At 42.5% G+C, this 19,660-nt stretch overlaps 1 protein-coding gene across 1 annotated transcript in view; it reads left to right on the top strand.

The window, feature by feature from the left end:
• Positions 1 to 19,660, top strand: part of ATP10B (ATPase phospholipid transporting 10B (putative)) — a 137,636-nt gene that overhangs the window by 9,975 nt on the left and 108,001 nt on the right. Inside the window, exon 3 of the mRNA XM_052644143.1 lies at positions 10,723 to 10,927. Within this exon, the coding sequence (XP_052500103.1) occupies positions 10,723 to 10,927 (205 nt within the window). The remainder of the gene's footprint in view (positions 1 to 10,722; positions 10,928 to 19,660) is intronic.

The raw sequence follows: 19,660 nt of genomic DNA, 5'->3' as shown, positions 1-19,660 counted from the left end.
CCCAGGGCTCAATTTAATGAATCTAGAAACCATACCCAGCAAGAGATTTGTAATTTTCCATCGAGCTTAATACATTTTTATTGGTATTCAGAAAACAGGCAAGAAGGAAGCAGAAGTGGGAAGCAAAAAAATCCGTGAAGGTTTTTGTCACCATATTGTAATGCAGTAAAAGCCTTTCAGTGTTTCAGCAGCCAAACACACACTTATTCATCTGTTCAGCAGTCTCAAGTAGGGACCAAGTGCATGTGCGTGAACATGAAGACCCTTTGAGCCTCGAAGGGCTCTCGGTCCATAGGTCATGAGGAACTGGTAAACAACTACAGTGTCCCCTGCCTGTGGATAGAGGGTCACAGTCATGCATGGGCTGCAGGGACACATCTGCCTGCCAAAAATATCAGAGCCAGCCAAGGGAAGCCTTCCCTGAAGAGGTGACATTTCAGGAGGTCACTGAAGGATGAGCAACTTTAAAACAGGCAGAGAAAACACGTCAGCTCACAGCCTGACCTGTCACCCAAAAGTGGTACCTGTGACTTATTCTAGTACCAAAAGACCAGGATCAAGAGATGTCAGGAGCTTAGGTGAGAAATGGTTCCAATTAGAAAGTTTTATTTCATTTTATTGACCACATTCATGCAAGCTCCATGATTTGGTGATGGACAGAGAAGCCTGGCGTGCTGCAATTCATGGGGTCGCAAAGAGTTAGACATGACTGAGCAACTGAGCTGAACTGGCCACGCTGCGCAGCTTTTGGAATCTTAATTCCCTGACCAGAGATCAAACCTGGGCCCAGAACAGTGAAAGCTCTGAGTCCTAACCACTGGACTGCCAAAGAATTCCCTGCAAACTTTTAAATTCTGACTTTTTACCGAAACTTGGAGATGCTCTTTTCTGTCAGTTGGCTTCTATAACATAAAAAGAATTGCCAGTGCTACAGGATTGTGGCCAGTCTTCTGAAGCATGGTCATGAAGGCTCCCAGCCACGGTGAGCTCTGTTGGAGAAGGCAGATGCCTGGCCTGCAACCTGGTTTTATTTGTATGTCAGTTTCCTTCCATGCTGGAGACCCCTGGAAACCCAGAGAGTTGAGGAGACCAGAGATCCTGATCCTGGGTCTGTCGCTATTAACTCCATGACCTACTTAGGCAGTCGTGGCCCCATTTGTCTCATCTCCAGTGATCATAGTCCCTCTACGGTACATTTTGTGAAAAGATGACATGTGAGAGAGCTTGAAAGTAACAGAGCTATGAAAACAACCAGACGGTGCAGTTCCAGAGGAGGACGCATAAAGTGGCCTCCACAAGATCTTTAAAATGTGACGTCTTACTGGACACTTGGAGTCAAGGACTTCGGTGTCACGCCTGGGCTTGTTTCAGAACTGCCACTTCCTCGATGCGTGGACATTTGTAGTTACATGATCCCTGCAGCCTCCATTTCATCTTCTGTAAAATGGGACCAGTATTAGCACCTGTTTCCCAGGGTCATGTGGATTGAATGAAATAATCCTTATAAACTGTTAACTCAATGTCTGCACTATAATTAGCACTACATTATTATTTTTTTATTTCCAGTCACTTCAACTCTAATTTTTTCAAAGCCAGGTCCAACCTGAACCTTCATTTTCCTTGCTACATTCTCCACCCATGCAAGTGAGGAATTGCCTGTTTTATTGGCATAGGTCGCAGGCATTCACTGAATCACATTTTCCATTGGGCAGGGTAACCATGTTTTAAAAGCAGAACCTGTGTTCTGTTCTCTCATTTCTCTTTTATGTGGCAGGACTTAAAATCTGAATTTGGGAAACCCTTCTAGAACCTAGACCTCTCTCTCCCAAACCCTTTCCATAGCACTCCTGAGTACACGCAGACTGAGATTTAGATTATACAAGGGATTTAGGTGAAAGAGATGGGAATACTAGACCACCTAACCTGCCTCTTGAGAAATCTGTATGCAGGTCAGGAAGCAACAGTTAGAACTGGACATGGAACAACAGACTGGTTCCAAATAGGAAAAGGAGTACGTCAAGGCTGTATACTGTCACCCTGCTTATTTAACTTATATGCAGAGTACATCATGAGAAACGCTGGACTGGAAGAAACGCGAGCTTGGAATCAAGATTGCTGGGAGAAATATCAATAACCTCAGATATGCAGATGATACCACCCTTATGGCAGAAAGTGAAGAGGAACTCAAAAGCCTCTTGATGAAAGTGAAAGAGGAGAGCGAAAAAGTTGGCTTCAAGCTCAACATTCAGAAAACGAAGATCATAGCATCCGGTCCCATCACTTCATGGGAAATACATGGGGAAACAGTAGAAACAGTGTCAGACTTTATTTTGGGGGGCTCCAGAATCACTGCAGATGGTGACTGCAGCCATGAAATTAAAAGACGCTTACTGCTTGGAAGAAAAGTTATGACCAACCTAGATAGCATATTAAAAAGCAGAGACATTACTTTGCCAACAAAGGCCCTTCTAGTCAAGGCTATGGTTTTTCCAGTGGTCATGTATGGATGTGAGAGTTGGACTGTGAAGAAGGCTGAGCACTGAAGAATTGATGCTTTTGAACTGTGGTGTTGGAGAAGACTCTTGAGAGTCCCTTGGACTGGAAGGAGATCCAACCAGTCCATTCTGAAGGAGATCAGCCCTGGGATTTCTTTGGAAGGAATGATGCTAAAGCTGAAACTCCAGTACTTTGGCCACCTCATGCGAAGAGTTGACTCATTGGAAAAGACTCTGATGCTGGGAGGGATTGAGGGCAGGAGGAGAAGGGGACGACCGAGGATGAGATGGCTGGATGGCATCACTGACTCGATGGACGTGAGTCTGAGTGAAATCCAGGAGTTGGTGATGGACAGGGAGGCCTGGTGTGCTGCGATTCATGGGGTCCCAAAGAGTCAGACACGACTGAGTGACTGAACTGAACTGAACTGAGGTGGCTTCATCTGTCCTAGAGCCCAGACCAGTTATCCCAACCCAACTTCTAACACATGGTATTCTATATTAGAATATCACATTCGTGTGGCTCTTAATACTAATGGCTATTTAATCCCCATGCTATTATTATTTTCCTCCATATACCATCCCTCTGGTAAACCCAAAGGTGATGGAATGATGGACAGAATTGAGGCTTTACCAGGGCCATCCAAACATCAAAATACACTCATAAATTTTTCACCCTAAAGCTACTTTCCTGGGTTTGCTTCAAGTGTTATATGACGTAATGCATGTAAAATGCTTAGTATAGTGGCTGGCATTCAGTAGCCATCAGCAAATGTTGGCTAAGATATTACTAAGGATAGTTCTATAACCTCGATAGCCAGGAGTCACCATAAGCTTGATCCAAGTGAAGTGAGAGTCAGTCGTGTCCAACACATTGCTACCCCCATGGACTGTATAGAATTATCCAGGCCAGAATACTAGAGTAGGTAGCTGTTCCCTTCTCCAGGGGATCTTCCCAACTCAGGGATCAAACCCAGGTCTCTCACATTTCAGGCAGATTGTTTACCAGCTGAGCCACCAGCGAAGCCCAGGGGAGTAAGAAAGATGGACCATTGGCTGGGGATTTGAACTGCATGGAAGAAGACAAACTCTTTATCATAAAGCTTGAATCCAAGCTCTAATAACAAAGCAAAATAGGTCTGCAGGAAGAATCTGAAAAATGCACATAACAGAGAAACATAGTGTCACTTGAGGCATGACCATTAAACGTGCCACTGGCTGGAGTTGACAGACCAGCAGACCGCTGCATCCACCCTGAGGCTCTTTGCTCTGCATTTGGCACCAGCCAAATAGACACCCTCTCTGAAGCATTGGTTTTGCAAGGGCTCACCCCACTCCCACAGCCTCACCCTGAACTCACAGTGGGCCATAAACTATTTGGGCCAATTCAGCTTATCATGTCAGGTTTGAATGCATTAGGTTCTCCCCCAAATTCAATGGGTAGAAGAATCATAAAACAAGAATCCCAGTGTCCCCAAACCTCTGGACTCCTGTCAACAGGCATGATTTGTATCTGAGCAGATGACTATTTATAGCCTCTGTCTCGCCATGATGGAGCTCACAATTCCAAAAGCTGAGGCTCCTGTTCTCAACCCCTGTTCTTGGCTTCATTTATGCCACCAGATGCTGAGGCTTCATCTGCTTTGTATTCACTCTCCAACAGAACCAAGAGACCACGTGGAGCCAGGAAGCCCCCACAGCTGTCATTCCTGTGTCCTGGTAGATGTACCTGTGTGACCTTACACAAGTTGGATAACCTTTCTGGGCCTAAGTTTCCTCATCTATGAAACAGAGATAGCAGTAATAATAGAATAAAAGTAGGCACTTAAATGGTAATATAAGTTAAGTGCCGTAGGCCTTAGTTTTTTAGGAAACCAACAAATTGTCTATCAGAGTGGCTGTTCCATTGTACCATTCAAAATGGCTGTACCATTCCTACAAACAATGTATGAGACTGCCTGTTGCTCAGCTTCCTCACATGTTTGCTTTTTTTAAAAAAAAAAAAAACTTCTTTTTGGGCTTGGGGAAAATGTTTGGATTTTTAAAGTTTCTTTAAATGTGTTGGCACATTATGTGTCTGAACCCAATTCATGAAATGTAATCACAGACATAAAGTGGGCATCCCAGTAGCATGAAGAAGAAAATGCTGTGTTGTTAGTGTTCAGGATTTGTGTATTCAAATAGGGATGTACAATATCTCATTTTAATTTGCATTTCTCTGATGACATATGATGTGGAGCTCTTTGTATGCTTATTTGACATCTGTATATCTTCTTTGTTGAGGTGTCTGTTTAGGTCTCTTGTCCATTTTTTAATTGGGTTGTTTGTTCTTATTGTTGAGTTTTAAGAGCTTTCCTGGTGGCTCAGATGGTAAAGAATCTGCCTGCAATGCAGGAGACCTGGGTTTGATCCCTAGAGAAGGGAATGGTTACCCACTCCAGTATTCTTGCCTGGGGAATCCCATGGACAGAGGAGCCTGGTGGGCTACAGTCCATGGGGGTTGCAAAGAGTCGGACACTGAGTGACTAACACTTAAGAGTTCTTGTATGTTTCAGATAACAATCCTTTATCAAATGTGTCTTTTGCAAAACACATATTTTGTCCCAGATAGTGGCTTGTGTTCTCATTTTCTTACCATCATTTTTCATATAACAGAAATTTTTTATTTTAATGAAATCCCACTTATCAATTACTTCTTTCATGAATAGTGCCTATGGTGTTTACCTGAAAAGCCATCGTCATACCAAAGGTCATCTAGGTTTTCTGCTATGTTGTCTTCTTGGAGTTTTATAGTTCTGCATTTTATGTTTAGGCCTGTGATCCATTTTGAGTTGATTTTTGTGAAGAGTACAAGATCTGTGTCTGGATTCTATTTTGTTCTTTTTTGTCATTTGAATGTCCACTTGTTCCAGCACCATTTGTTGAAACGATTATCTTTGCTCAGTTGTATTGCCTTTGCTCCTTTGTCAAAGGTCAGTTGACTACAATTATGTGAATCTATTTCTGGGCTATCTATTCTGTTCTATTGATCTATTAGTCTGTTCTTTGGCCAATACTGCACTGTCATGATTACTGTAGCTTTACAGTAAGTCTTAAAGCTAGTTGGCCTTTTTTGGCTCTTGATATTTAGAACTATTCATAGTTTTTCAACATCCTCAAAAACTTGGTGGGAAGCCCTGATTTTAAGGCTATATATTTCTGAGAATTTGCCCAGTAACCAGCATTCAGAGTCCTTAGTCTTCCACAGGCTAAATCTGGCCCTTCTTTTGGGGCTTGGGGAAAATGTTTGGATTTTTAAAGTTTCTTTAAATGTGTTTGCACATTATGTGTCTGAACCCAACTCATGAAATGTAATTACAGACATAAAGTGGGTATCCCAATAGCATGAAGAAGAAAATGCTGGGGCAACATTGGTGACTAGCCCTCCCCATAACATTAACAATCATTGTCATCAGCAGCATAAAAGCAGCTTGTATTTAGTGAGTCCTTACTAAGTGCAAACCCGAGCTCTCAGTCCCTTACATGGGTCATCTCACTAATCCTTTTAAACACCCTCTGAGGCAAATACATGTATTACCTTCAACTGAAGATAGTCTCTGAAAGATTAAGTTACTTCCCCAAGGTCACGCAGGTAGTAGTGGTAAAGCTGAGATTCAGGCCCACTCTTAGTCCCTATACTGCACTCATTCTCGCTGGCTTCCCCTTTCACCCTGGGGTAATGACACGGACTCTTTGGGGCATGGCATGCCAGCTTCTTGAAGGACAGTCCAGGTCAGCTCATCCTATACCAGGTGGGAAATCCTGCAGACAACTAAGCTTCTTGATAAATCCCCTCTACTCTAGTTCCTTAAAACATAAGACCTTCATGTGTGTGCATGCTAAGTTGCTTCGGTCATGTCCAACTCTTTGCGACCCCACCAGGCTCTTCTGTCCATGGGATTCTCCAGGCATGAATACTGGAGTGGGTTGTCATGCCCTCCTCCAGGGGATCTTCCTGACCCAGGGACTGAACCCACGTCTCTTATATCTCCTGCATTGGCAGGTGGGTTCTTTACCACTAGTGCCACTTGGGGAACCCCAAACCCACATAGTACTTGAGAAATGGGACCTTAAACACCCTCTCCTCCTCCATTCTCCACCTTTCACCTGCTTCCCCACAGGATCTAGTTGTTTACAAACCTCTCATGCTGTTTATTTACCTCTTAATAAGCCCTAACTCCTCTCAGAAAGCCATTTAGCACTGCACCACTTAATTTCTCCCCGAGGCAGAATCTGCCAGATGGAGTCTTTGTCCGCAGCCATGTTGATTTGTCTTATTTTTAAACAGCAGTGAACATGTCACGAAACTAAAATAGCAATCAGTTCCCAGGTGTGGACTCACTGAGCATGTGGGAAACGATCAGGAGCGTGTGGACGTGTCCACCCGGGGCATCTGTTCCAAATGGGCCGGATTAACCAGGGAATGACTCCCGCAGGTGGCTCCCAGCCAGCTGCTGGCCACATCTGGGCATCCCTCAGTGCAGAAGCACACCACTTTTCTGCCTCAGTGGGATTCAGCCACTCAGCACCTCCTGGGGCTGGATCCCAGGGCTGTGCACCCTTGCCTTTTCCACAGTTATATTTCTAACAGTTAAGGAGACAGAGTGGATCCCCAGGGGATCAGAAAATCAGCACAGAATAACCCAGTGCAAGAAGGAAATGTCTCCAATGTCACTTTTTTTCATCCCCAAATTCCTATAAAATCTAACTCCATTTCTATAACATTACTATGTTTGGGTCAATCGATATAAATGTAATTCAAATTCTATACCAACTAAATTACTAAATTATGTCCCCCCCAAAAAAAAATTTTAAACACCCTCCCCCAAATCTGTTGCGTCCATAGCTTCTGTGCTCCTGGACACATGACAGGATATATGCCTGCAGGTGTATGAGCCTCTGTTTGAGCAGCATGACCTGGAGGTGGGCAATCTCTGTTTGGGGGAGGGTAAGCCTACAACAGGGACTGAGAGTGTTGTTCAGCACTGCGTGTCATCTTAAGGAAGAGAAGATTACATCTAAAGGAAACACAGGTGATCGTTACCAGGACAGCAGTACTGAACAGGACCTCCCTGGGATCCAAGGAATGATGGAATAAAGTTAGAGACCAGCCTGATGTGTAGCTTCCTGTGTGGTTCCATTGATCTTGCGATACCTATCATCACCATGGGAACTGACAAGACAGCACTCCAGCCTAACTCACAGAAGTGACTCCTCATGATTATCTGTATAGATATAGATTATTTATATTTCATAATTCATCTGCATAACCATGGGATAAAGTTAGAGACCAGCCTGATGTGTAGCTTCCTGTGTGGTTCCATTGATCTTGCGATACCTATCATCACCATGGGAACTGACAAGACAACACTCCAGCCTAACTCACAGAAGTGACTCCTCATGATTATCTGTATAGATATAGATATTTATGTTTCATAATTCATCTGCATAACCTCCATCTTCCATTCTCTTAATAACTCACAACTCATAATAAGTAATGCATGCGTGCTCAGTTGTGTCCGACTCTCTGAGACCCTATGGACTGTAGCTCTCCAGGCTCCTCTGTCCATGGGGTTTTCCAGGCAAGAACACTGGAGTGGGTTTCCATTTCCTCCTCCAGTAATAAACAGTGGAGTCCTTTGTTAGAAGGAAGAAAAATGAGATTCAATATTGATGGGTGGAGGTGTGTTGGCCTGCCTTTGGTATGTCTATGTATATGGCACTCACTCCCAACTAGCTTTTGCAAACCTTCTGAACCATCATTCTCTGAAAGTATTGGCAGTTAGAATATTGCTCAGAGTCAGTGCTGTTCTCATGAAATCCCATCTCAAGTACCAAGCAGAGTGTTGAGGTCACCTTTGGGAGTGGGCCATTCCCAAAGGACAGAAGTCAAAGGCGGAAAGTGGAGAAGAATTTAGACGAGTTGAATGGCAATCATTTGGAGCAATTTTGCTGTACTATTCAAGAATTTTTTTTTTTAAAGTGCCCTCTCACAAAGTGGGAAAAAAAGAAAAAACAATAGAGAAAGCCTCCCTCCTTCACCACGTAAGATCCTTTTCCCATGGAAAGTATCTGCCATTCCAATTTCTTTAAGTAGCCTTAAATTTGGACATTTAACAGGTGTTCCCAGGGCTACTCTGAAGAAAAAAAGTTTTCCTGAATCAGCATATAAGTGTTTCTCTGAAATGGCAGTGAGAAACAAATCTGGGAAAACTCTCTCTATTCTTCATGGTAAAAAAAAATTAAAAATAACATAGAGAAGCAGGAGAGCATAAAACAAGCTGAGGGAATGAAAAGGGCTTAGAAACCTACTTTTTCCATTAAAAGAATTACTGAAATGCTGCAGATGCACTGCCCTCAAAATGCTCAGAAGTGGTCTCCATTGGGACAATATTGCCCACCAATTAGTTTAACCAGTGGCTGCTGCACTGTGGGCACTTCCGAAGAATTCTATGGGTCTTGAGAGTTTTAAGACTGCTCCCTAATTGCAATTCCTGATTATTTTGTAGACTTTGATCAGATCTTCTCTTGGATGGCCTTCCAAAAGGCTTCCAAAGGATATACATCTATTTCAGGAAAGTGGGGGGAGTCCTTCACACAGATCTTTTATGACAAGGAAAATGCCGTGTTAGGAGGGCTTGCTCAGGGTTTTCTAGAGTCCCCCAAAGAAAGGAGAAAGCTCAAACCTTTATCTTCAGTCTGAGGAGAAAAGTGACATTCCAGTCACATCTCTCTGTCTGCGGAAGAGTGGTCTTGTCATGCTCAGGGCAGCTCAGATTTCTACAGTAACAGAAGCAACAGCATGCCCAGAGGGGCTCAGCATCCAACAGCAAAGGAGAGCTGCCTTTCCAGGCCTGGCTGGGCTCAGAGATGTTCACCTGCAAGCCAGCTGAGCCTAATTCAAAAGAACCACATCTGGAATATAGTTTTGGTCCCAAATCTCACATTTAAAGAGATTTCCAAGCAGTCTTAAAAGAGCCCTCACTTCTGGACAGATCTGGAAACTATGCCACCCATAATAATTGAGAGCACTTAGAAAGTTAAATTTGACTTGGCAAGTCCAAAAGGCTTCAGAGCATGCCTGATGAATACTTCAAAATATTTCTTAAATGGTAGGAGATGGAATAAATCAGATTGCCTGGGAGAATGGAATGAGTTCAATATTTGGTTAATCAGAAGGAAGAATTTGTAAAATGAGGGTTCTTGGAGATGAAATGTATTGCCTTGGGGAATAACGAGTCTTTTTGCTGGGGTTATAATACCTGATGCTGCTGTTTCACTGGAGAAGAAAGAGGGGAATGTCTTCGAGGAGGTAGGATACCTGTGCAGCAGTGAAAACTGGGTTTGGGGTCAAGGTGGACCCAGACTCAGGGTCCAGCTCTGTTTTTGTAAAACTTTGGGAAATTTCCTCTAAACCCTCCATTCCTCTTTGTGAAATGGGTATAATAATAGCTTCTTCATTAGATTATTATGCAAACAAATGAAATACTAATTTATACCGGTGCTTGGCATGGTAGAAATGCTAGATTCACAGTTGTTGCTGCCCTGATCATTGCGTAAGCTCTGATAAACTGGATGGGAAGAGCAAGTGCATCATTTCTCAGACTTCTTTAGCCCTCTGACCCTGTGATCGGTGTGGGGCCCATCCGGTCATTGTTCCTGGTGCCGTCTCCGTAATTCCGTTTCCTATTTCAGCACCCTTCGGATCTTCCTAGACAGTGGGCTATACTCTCACCTTGCTAATGCCACTCTCCACCTATAACGGGAAGCCCTATATCCTGTGCTCCAGTCTGTTATGGCCCTGCTTTCCTCAATGATAACTGGGTATTCTGGGAAGTGAAGTTTATAAAGAATATGATGTTAATATGAATATATGGTCCCCTTCTCCTTTAAATTTTTTCTCCTGCCAGGATGCAAGGGCTGAGCACAGCAACCAGTCAAGAGCCAGCAATCAGTCAAAACTCCACATGGTCATCAGGAGAGATCTTTACTAGTGGAATACTGTAGATCATGCTTAGCTTTTCTAGAGATGATGCTAGTGGTCATTTGGGGCACGAAGAGTACACAGCAGTCTTGTGACAGGTTGATTGGGGGATATTAGGTACGGGGAGGGGGACTTTTCCATTCATTCATTCATGTTCTGAGAGCCCTAACATATGCTCTGACCCCTGTCTTTCTCCCACCCCAGGAAAGAGCAGAGCTACATGCAGAAGTGCTGGAAGGATGTGCGTGTGGGGGACTTCATCCAGATGCAGTGCAACGAGATCATCCCAGCCGACATACTCCTGCTCTTCTCCTCAGACCCCAGTGGGGTCTGCCATTTGGAAACTGCCAACTTGGATGGAGAGACCAACCTCAAACAGAGGCGGGTTGTGAAGGGCTTCTCACAGCAGGTAGGGCTCTTTCTGAGATAAGGTCTTTAACTGGAGGGCCAGGGGAAGATGTCAGCCAACTCTACTTGGAAATTGGATTCAGTCTGGTGGGTAGAGGAGAAGGTAGTAGATGCCTCCTTTCCCAAGCATTTCGTTGTTGTTTTCAGTCACTGATTCATGCCCGATTCTTTCTGACCCCATGGTCTACAGCACGCCAGGGTCCACACCAGGGTTTGTATCCTTCAGAGTTTGCTCAAATTCACGTCCTCTGAGTTGGTGATGCCATCCCACTATCTCATCCTCTCTCAGCCCCTTCTCTTCCTGCCCTCAATATTTCCCAGCATCAAGGTCTTTTCCAATGAGTCAGCGCTTCACATCTGGTGGCCAAAGTGTTGGAGCTTCAGCGTCAGTCCCTACAGTGAATATTCAGGGTTAATTTCCTTTAGGATTGACTGGTTTCATCTCCTTGCTATCCATGGAACTCTCAAGAGTCTTCTCCAGCACCATGATTCAACAGTATCAACCTTTTGGCACTCAGCCTTCTTTATGGTCCAACTCTGACATCCATATATGACTACCATAGCTTTGACTATATGGACTTTTGTTGGCAAAGTGATGTCTCTGTTTTCTAGTATTCTGTCTAGGTTTGTCATAGCTTTTCTTCCAAGAAGCAAGTGTCTTTTAATTTCAAGGCTGCAGTCACACAATCTTTCCAGCAACTCTCTGAGATAAACATCATCCCCTTCTCACAGATGGGGAAACTGAGGCTTGGGAAAGTAAATAACTTGCTGAAACCCTCAGAGTCCTTAAAAGGGGACCCATGTGTTTTGTTGAAGAAACTGCTCTTTGCTCTAAACCAAGTAGTCTAGTATCTGCTCAGTTACTTTTGAGACCAGCCCATTTTTCTGTGCTTATCCGATCCCCACTCATCCTGTCCAGATCAGCTCCAGCAATTTCTCCCTCTATGAATTTTTTTTAGTACTCCTTTGACACCAGCATAAAAGCAGCAAGGTATCATGAATGGTTTTTCCATTTTGTATGTCTTACCTTCGTGACAGTACTGAAATCTCTTTAAGAACAGGGAATGATCATCAACATTTTAATTTAATCCCTGCTTATGTGTATGATACCTTGAACATCATGGAGAAATCATGATTGTTTTGTGGTTACGAACCCAGGCTCTAGAGTCTGGCAGAGCTGAACTCAAAACCCAACCCTACCATTTATTAACTGCCTCACCCTTTATTCCCTCATCTGGAAAATGGACACAAAAATAGTATCCTCTCTATAGCATGCTTCTGAAGACTGAATTGTTACTGAACCAAACTTGATTCTGCTTGCTCATGTGCTGTAGAGTCAATCTACTGATGCTGGGTCATAGTGAAGGAAAACACAGCATTTATTCTAAGGCTTCATACAAGTAGTCCAGGACAGCTAGTGCTCAAAAGGCCCAAATTCCCTGATGGGTTTCCGGATAACATTTTTGTTTAGTTAATTTTTATTGGTGTATAGTTGCTTTACAATGTTGTGTTAGTCTCTACTGTACCACAAAGTGAATCAGTTATACATATACATGTATCTCCTCTTTTTTAGATTGCCTTTTCATTTAGGTCACAATAGACCACTGAGTAAAGTTCCCTGTGCTATACAATAGGTTCTGATTAGTTACCTATTTTATACATAGTATCAATAGTGTGTTTGTCAATTCCAATCCCCCAATTCATCCCACCCACCCCTTCCCCGCTTAGTTTCCAGACGTTTGCTCTCTGTGCCTGTGTCTCTTTTCTGCTTCGCAAATAAGATCATCTATACCATCTTTTCTAGATTCCACATAGATGTGTTAATACACGGTGTTTGTATGACAGTCTCTAGGTGCATCTACATCTCTGCAAATGACCCAGTTTTGTTCCTCTTTATGGCTGAGTAATATTCCATTGTATATATGTACCACATTTTATTTATCCATTCCTCTGTTGACAGACATTGAGGTTCCTTCCATGTTCTGGCTACTGTAAATAGTGCTGCAGTGGACACTGGGCTGCATGTGTCTTATTATAGTTTTCTCTGGGTACATCCCCAGTAATAGGATTGCTGGGTCATGTGATAGTTCTATTTTTAGTTTTTTAAGGAACAGAATGGCATTTTTAAAGCCTAAGTAAGGGAAGGGGGATAGGGTATGTGATCAGCTTATGCACAATTCTCTGATTGGTTGGTGGTGAGATAACAGGGCAGTATCACAACGGTTATCAATCCACAGTCCCCTGGGCTATGTGCTGTAGACCTCGGGGCTGTGTCCTCATGGTCATTAAGCAATTCACATCTTCCGTTTGGTGGGGGCTTTCATGTCAACAACTCAGGAAATGTACATCAGAAACTATTATATAGGTACTTCAGTTCAGTTCAGTCGCTCAGTCATGTCCGACTCTTTGTGACGCCATGAATCTCAGCACGCCAGGCCTCCCTGTCCATCACCAACTCCCATAGTTCACTCAAACTCACATCCATCAAGTCGGTGATACCATCCATTCATCTCATCCTCTGTCATCCCCTTCTCCTCCTGCCCCCAGTCCCTACCAGCATCAGGGTCTTTTCCAATGAGTCAACGTTTTGCATGAGGTGACCAAAGTATTGGAGTTCCAGCTTCAGCATCAGTCCATCCAGTGAACACCCAGGACTGATCTCCTTTAGGATGGACTGGTTGGATTTCCTTGCAGTCCAAGGGACTCTCAAGTGTCTTCTCCAACACCACAGTTCACAAGCATCAATTCTTCGGCATTCAGCTTTCTTCACAGTCCAACTCTCACATCTATACATGACCACTGGAAAAACCACAGCCTTGATTAGACAGACCTTTGTTGGAAAAGTAATGTCTCTGCTTTTGAATCGGAGAAGGCAATGGCACCCCACTCCAGTACTCTTGCCTGGAAAATCCCATGGACGGAGGAGCCTGGAAGACTGTAGTCCATGGGATCGCTGAGGGTCAGACAGGACTGAGCAACTTCACTTTCACTTTTCACATATGCTATCTAGGTTGGTCATAACTTTCCTTCCAAGGAGTAAGCATCTTTTAATTTCATGGCTACAGTCACCAACTGCAGTGATTTTGGAGCCCCCCAAAATAAAGTCTGACATTGTTTCCACTGTTTCCCCATCTATTTCCCATGAAGTGATGGGACCAGATGCCATGATCTTCGTTTTCTGAATGTTGAGCTTTAAGTCAACTTTTTCACTCTCCTCTTTCACTTTCATCAAGAGGCTTTTTAGTTCCTCTTCACTTTCTGCCATAAGGGTGGTGTCATCTGGATATCTGAAGTTATTGATATTTCTCCTAGCAATCTTGATTCCAGCTTGTGCTTCTTCCAGCCCAGTGTTTCTCATGATGTACTCTGCATAGAAGTTAGATAAGCAGGGTGACAATATACAGCCTTGATATACTCCTTTTCCTATTTGGAACCAGTCTGTCGTTCCATGTCCAGTTCCAACTGTTGCTTCCTGACCTACATATAGGTTTCTCAGGAGGCAGGTCAGGTGGTCTGGTATTCCCATCTCTTTCAGAATTTTCCACAGTTTATTGTGGTCCACATAGTCAAAGGCTTTGGCATAGTCAATAAAGCAGAAATAGATGTTTTTCTGGAACTCTCTTGCTTTTTTGATGATCCAGTGGATGTTGGCAATTTGATCTCTGGTTCCTCTGCCTTTTCTCAAACCAGCTTGAACATCTGGAAGTTCACGGGGTACTTCAGAAAGGAACTAAAGCAGAGGATATGGTGTAAGGGTTGACCCCAGTATGACCCCATAAAGTCCTGCTCAGTTATAAAATGATAGGTACATGAATTACTTAGCATGAAGCTAGGCACATAGTAAGAGACCAATAAATAGTTGGCAGTAAATATAAGTGGCATTCATAGGCAATATGTGTTGACTAATTGAAACTAGGTGTGAAAAATTCCAATTTTCAATTAAATTCTGGGAGCAGAGCAGTAAAACTTGTATGCATTTACAAATCTCCCTTCAGGCTGCCTACCCCCACAGCCTCCCCACAAATCTGAGTCCTTTTACTCTCTTGGATAGTTATCTAGTGTCGCTGCTTCACCCAGTTACTTCTCTTGTTTATTGTTGGCAGCAGCCCCAAGCTGTTTCTTATGTATTAATTAGTCTGATGGTTTGGGATTTGACCAGAATGAAGAGCTGGATGAAAGGGTCATTCACACTCCACTGCTATAAACCAGCCAACTCAATTTAATCACATCTCTCAAACTCTAACCCTGACTTCTCTTAGGATACTTGATGTAATGATTTACAAAAAAATAAAATTCATTTGCAAAGGGTATAAGATTTGTCTGATCTTGAAAGTTTTCAGAATTCTCTATTCTATTTCAATAACTGACTCTCCCTCTCAATTTGCTTAAGTGTGCTTTTCTATTTATATAAGAACAGTGATAATAGTACTACTAATAATGCATTCTTAAATTAATCTTTATTGGCGTATAATTGCTTTACAATGTTGTGTAATACCTCCTGTACGGTAAAGTGAGTCAGCTATATGTATCCATATACCCCCCTCCTTTTCGATTTCCTTCCCACTCAGGTCAGCCCGGGGCATTAAGCAGAGTTCCCTGTGCTCTACAGTCGGTTCTCATCAGTCATCTATTTTATACATAGTTAATCCCACGCCCCCTCCCCCTTGGTATTTATGCATTTGTTCCCTATGTCTGTGTCTATATTTCTGCTTTCTAATGCACCTTTTTAAAGTCCTTTTACACATAAGACAGATGAGGCACAGAGAAGTGAAGTAACTTATCCAAGGTCATCGAGCTGGGAAGTACCGGAATCACAATCCAAAGCCAAGTTTGTCCAGTCTCAGCTTTTAAAATGTGTAGTAGCTCTTTTCCCTGGTTCTTTGGCTCTCACTCAGCTTTTACCCAGAGTTGCTTACTTGAAAGCACACATGTGTCATTTTCAATATTTCTTTCCACTTTTAAGTAACAAGAGGCAGGAATGGTAAAAGCAGACCTAGCCAGATCCCAGGGGAGGAGGAATTTTAGCTGCTCTTTGCTCTCTTGCTTCTCCCTATGTCTTTAATGCAAAAAGATTTCTGAATATGGATAGAATTCTCTTCTAACTCTATGTATAATGTGTCTCAAATGTGTTGAACAAAGATGTCCATGAGAGTTGTGAGAAAAAATACATATTGCCCTGTCAAGTAAGATCAGACGACAATAGGTTTCAAGTTTTCAAATAGTGTGTATTGCAGACCTTCTCAGATGCTTTAATAACCCCCAAGGAGGAGGGGTCAGGGAAGGTTCTAGTATGTAACATTTCTAATTATTTAACCACAGAAACCTTTTATTGCAAGAACCATATACCAGGACTACTGTAGGAGAGGTGGGATCACAACTTAGAGATTTGCCTTAAATGCACTGAAGGTGTTTCAGATGTATCATAGCCATCACAGGGAGAAACATTTTCATATATACATATATCCTTCCCCTTTATCATCACCAAATTATAATTCATGGGATCTGGGCATGCATACTTTTTAAATGTTCTCCCAAATGATAATATGAACCTACAACCACTTCCTTAAAAATCTATATAAGAAAAGGAAGGTGCTACTTCCAAAAAAATTTCATTGTATAGTGAAAATAAAGCCATCATCTATAGACATCTTACATGTGCTAGCATTTTTGTGCCCATTTTCTTTTGTCCTCGTGACCACTCTGTGAGGTAGCCGTTTCTCCATCTGATGATGAAAAGCTGGGGGTACAGAAAAGGCAAATTGCACCACTTGTCTCAGAGAAGACTTTGAACCTGCAAATGTGGTTTGTTTGGAAATTTAAGTAATTAAAGTCTTCTGTTAGCTTATTATTCCTATTGGCTATGAGACTTTTATCTTTTCAAAAGGGAGTGTTTACTAATTGCAAAGATTTCTAGAAACTCCCAACTCTACATCATATACTTACACCCATTTTCACCACTGAGTTCGGTTAATTCAAAGTCAGTAAGACAAACTTTGTCCCAGCTGCCCTAGATCAGCATTTCTCAAGGTGGAGTCTGCCAAACCCTATCTCAAGGGACAGTTCTTAAAAAACAAGGTCCATGGTCAAATCTGATTGAGCGGCCCATGTCCTGTCAACCCCTCGTAGAGGTTCCATTGTCCAGAATACGTTAAGATCTCAGAGAAGGCCTGGAGGGAGGAGGTCAATTAATCTTTCTTTAACTCTGAGCTTTCCAAACTAATTTAAACTCAGAACCATTTGGGGCACAATAATTTTTCTCCTTCCTGTGGAAGCTGGAGGAAAATATTAATCTACAGTGTGGGGAACCACATGATCACATCAGCTGAAGAGTGACACAGAGGCCAACCATCGTCACAGCTTAGGCAGCTCATCCTTGCCTTTCCTGTCTAGGTTCAGAGAAATTATAAACATGAAAGAGCTTCTCTAAAGGATCTTCCTTCTGTGACACAACATGTCATCCTCAAGCCTGCCAGAGAGTTAGTTTCAAAATCCTTTTCTCAGAATGCAACTTGGACCAACCAAGTCAGGGTATATAGAACATTTACCAAAGCCAAGGAATCAGAAATGAATTCTTCCAATTAGTATTTCGAGCAATTTCCTAGTTATCCTTTATCCAAACCACTGAAGACCAAAGTCCGACTGAAGTGCCTGTGAGATCATTTCCCAGTGACACAGAACTTATGAAACCCAGTAGACAGGAACCAGCCTCTTCAGCACCGCCTGAAAGCCTGCCAGATGCAAAATTTCAGGCCCCATCCCAAACTGAACCAGAATCTGAAGTTTAAGAACTTCTAGGTGATTCACGTGCACATTAAAGTCTGAAAGCAGAGGCCTAGGGCATCACTGATTAATGTAATTAATAATTGTGCTTATCTTTTTCATTGCCCAGGTAAAGATTCATGACTGAGTGACTTTCACTTCACTTTCATCTTTGTTATGCCTAAAATAGTGGCTGCTGTGTCCATGCTCTAGTCGTGTCTGACTCTTTGCAACCCCATGAACTGTAACCCACCAGGTTCCTCTGTCCATGGGATTTCCCAGGCAAGAATACTGGAGTGGGTTGCCATTTCCTTCTCTGGGGGATCTTTCTGGCCCAGGGATGTGATCAAACCCACATCTCTTGTGTCTCCTGCACTGCAGGAAGATTCTTTTCCACTGGGCCACCTGAGAAGCCCCAAATAGTAGCAATAATTCCTTAATCTCAACTTTTAAGTCAGTGTTCAGTATTTTCAGTTTGCTTGAACAAGGATCAAAATAAGGTCAAATACTAAGATTACTTTCTTAAATCTTTTACTTTATAGTTTCTCTTCCCAGCTTTCTCTTTTTTTCCCCCTTGCATATTTAGTTTTTACTGCTGAATAAACCAAGATGTTTGCCCTGTAAAATTTCCCAGTCTGGATTTTGCTGATCTGCTTGTGATTTCATTTAATATTTTTCTGTCCACTATATTTCTATAAACTGGTGGTTGAATTTAGTCCCTAAATCAGACTCAGTTTAGACTTGTGTTTGTGTGCTTGTTTATGTCAACATTACATTATAGGGAAAAAAATGTGCTACCATCTTGAGGCACAAAATGTCTAATTGTCTTTTTTCAATGTAAGTAGTCATTGATGATTATTGTCTGTATCCATGAACTCAATGGGATTTGCAAAATGGTATTACCCTAAGTCATGCATAAAAAGGAATTTCCCTTCATGAAGTATTCAGTTACTCCCATGGCTGATTCATGTCAATGTATGGCAAAACCACCACAATATTGTAAAGTAGTTAGCCTCCAATTAAAATTAATTAATTAATTTAAAAAATATTTGGTTACTATGCGGTTGTTGCTATTGTTCAGTCATGTCCAACTCTTTGCAACCCCGTGGACTGGAGCATGCCAGGCTCCTCTGTCCTCCACTGTCACTAACAGTTTGCTCAAATTCATGTCCATTGAGTCAGTGATGCTATCCAACCATCTCATCTTCTGTTGCCCCGTTCTCTTCCTGTCCTCAATCTTTCCCAGCATCAGGGTCTTTTCCAGTGAGTCAGAGCTTCACCTCAGGTTGTTGTTCAGTTGCTCAGTCCTGTCCAACTCTTTGCAACCCCGTGGACTGCAGCATGCCAGGCTTCCCTGTCCTTCACCATCTCCTGAGCCTGCTCAAATTCATGTCCATTGAGTCAGTGATGCCATCCAACCATCTCATCTTCTGTCATCCCCTTTTCCTGCTTTCAATGTTTCCCAGCATGAGGGTCTTTTCTAATGAATTGGCCCTTCACATCAGGTGGCCAAAGTATTGGAGCTCCAGCTTCAACATCAGTCCTTCCAATGCATAATCAGGGTTGATTTCCTTTAGGATTGACTGGTTTGAACTCCTTGCTGTCCTTAAGAGTCTCCCCCAGCACCACAGTTTGAAAGCATCAGTTCTTCATTTCTCAGTCTTCTTTATGATCTAACTCTCCCATCTGTACCTGACTACTGAAAAAACCATAGCTTTGACTATACAGACCTTTGTTGGCAAAGTGATGTCTCTGCTTTTTAATACACTGTCTAGGTTTGTCATAGCTTTTCTTCTAAAGAGTGTCTTTTAATTTCATGACTGCAGTCACCATCTGCAGTGATTTTGGAGTCCAAGAAAATAAAATCTGCCACTGTTTCCACTTTTTAAATGCAAGATAAGTGTTTGACCATTTCCTTTTATTTACCAGTTTTAAAATAATGAGTGATTCCTAAACATTCTGCAAAGTTAACCAA

Source organism: Budorcas taxicolor, chromosome 7, assembly GCF_023091745.1.
Source record: "Budorcas taxicolor isolate Tak-1 chromosome 7, Takin1.1, whole genome shotgun sequence".
Taxonomy (NCBI): domain Eukaryota; kingdom Metazoa; phylum Chordata; class Mammalia; order Artiodactyla; family Bovidae; genus Budorcas; species Budorcas taxicolor.
Note: the sequence above shows the minus strand (reverse complement) of the source record. Positions and strands in the feature narration are given on the sequence as shown.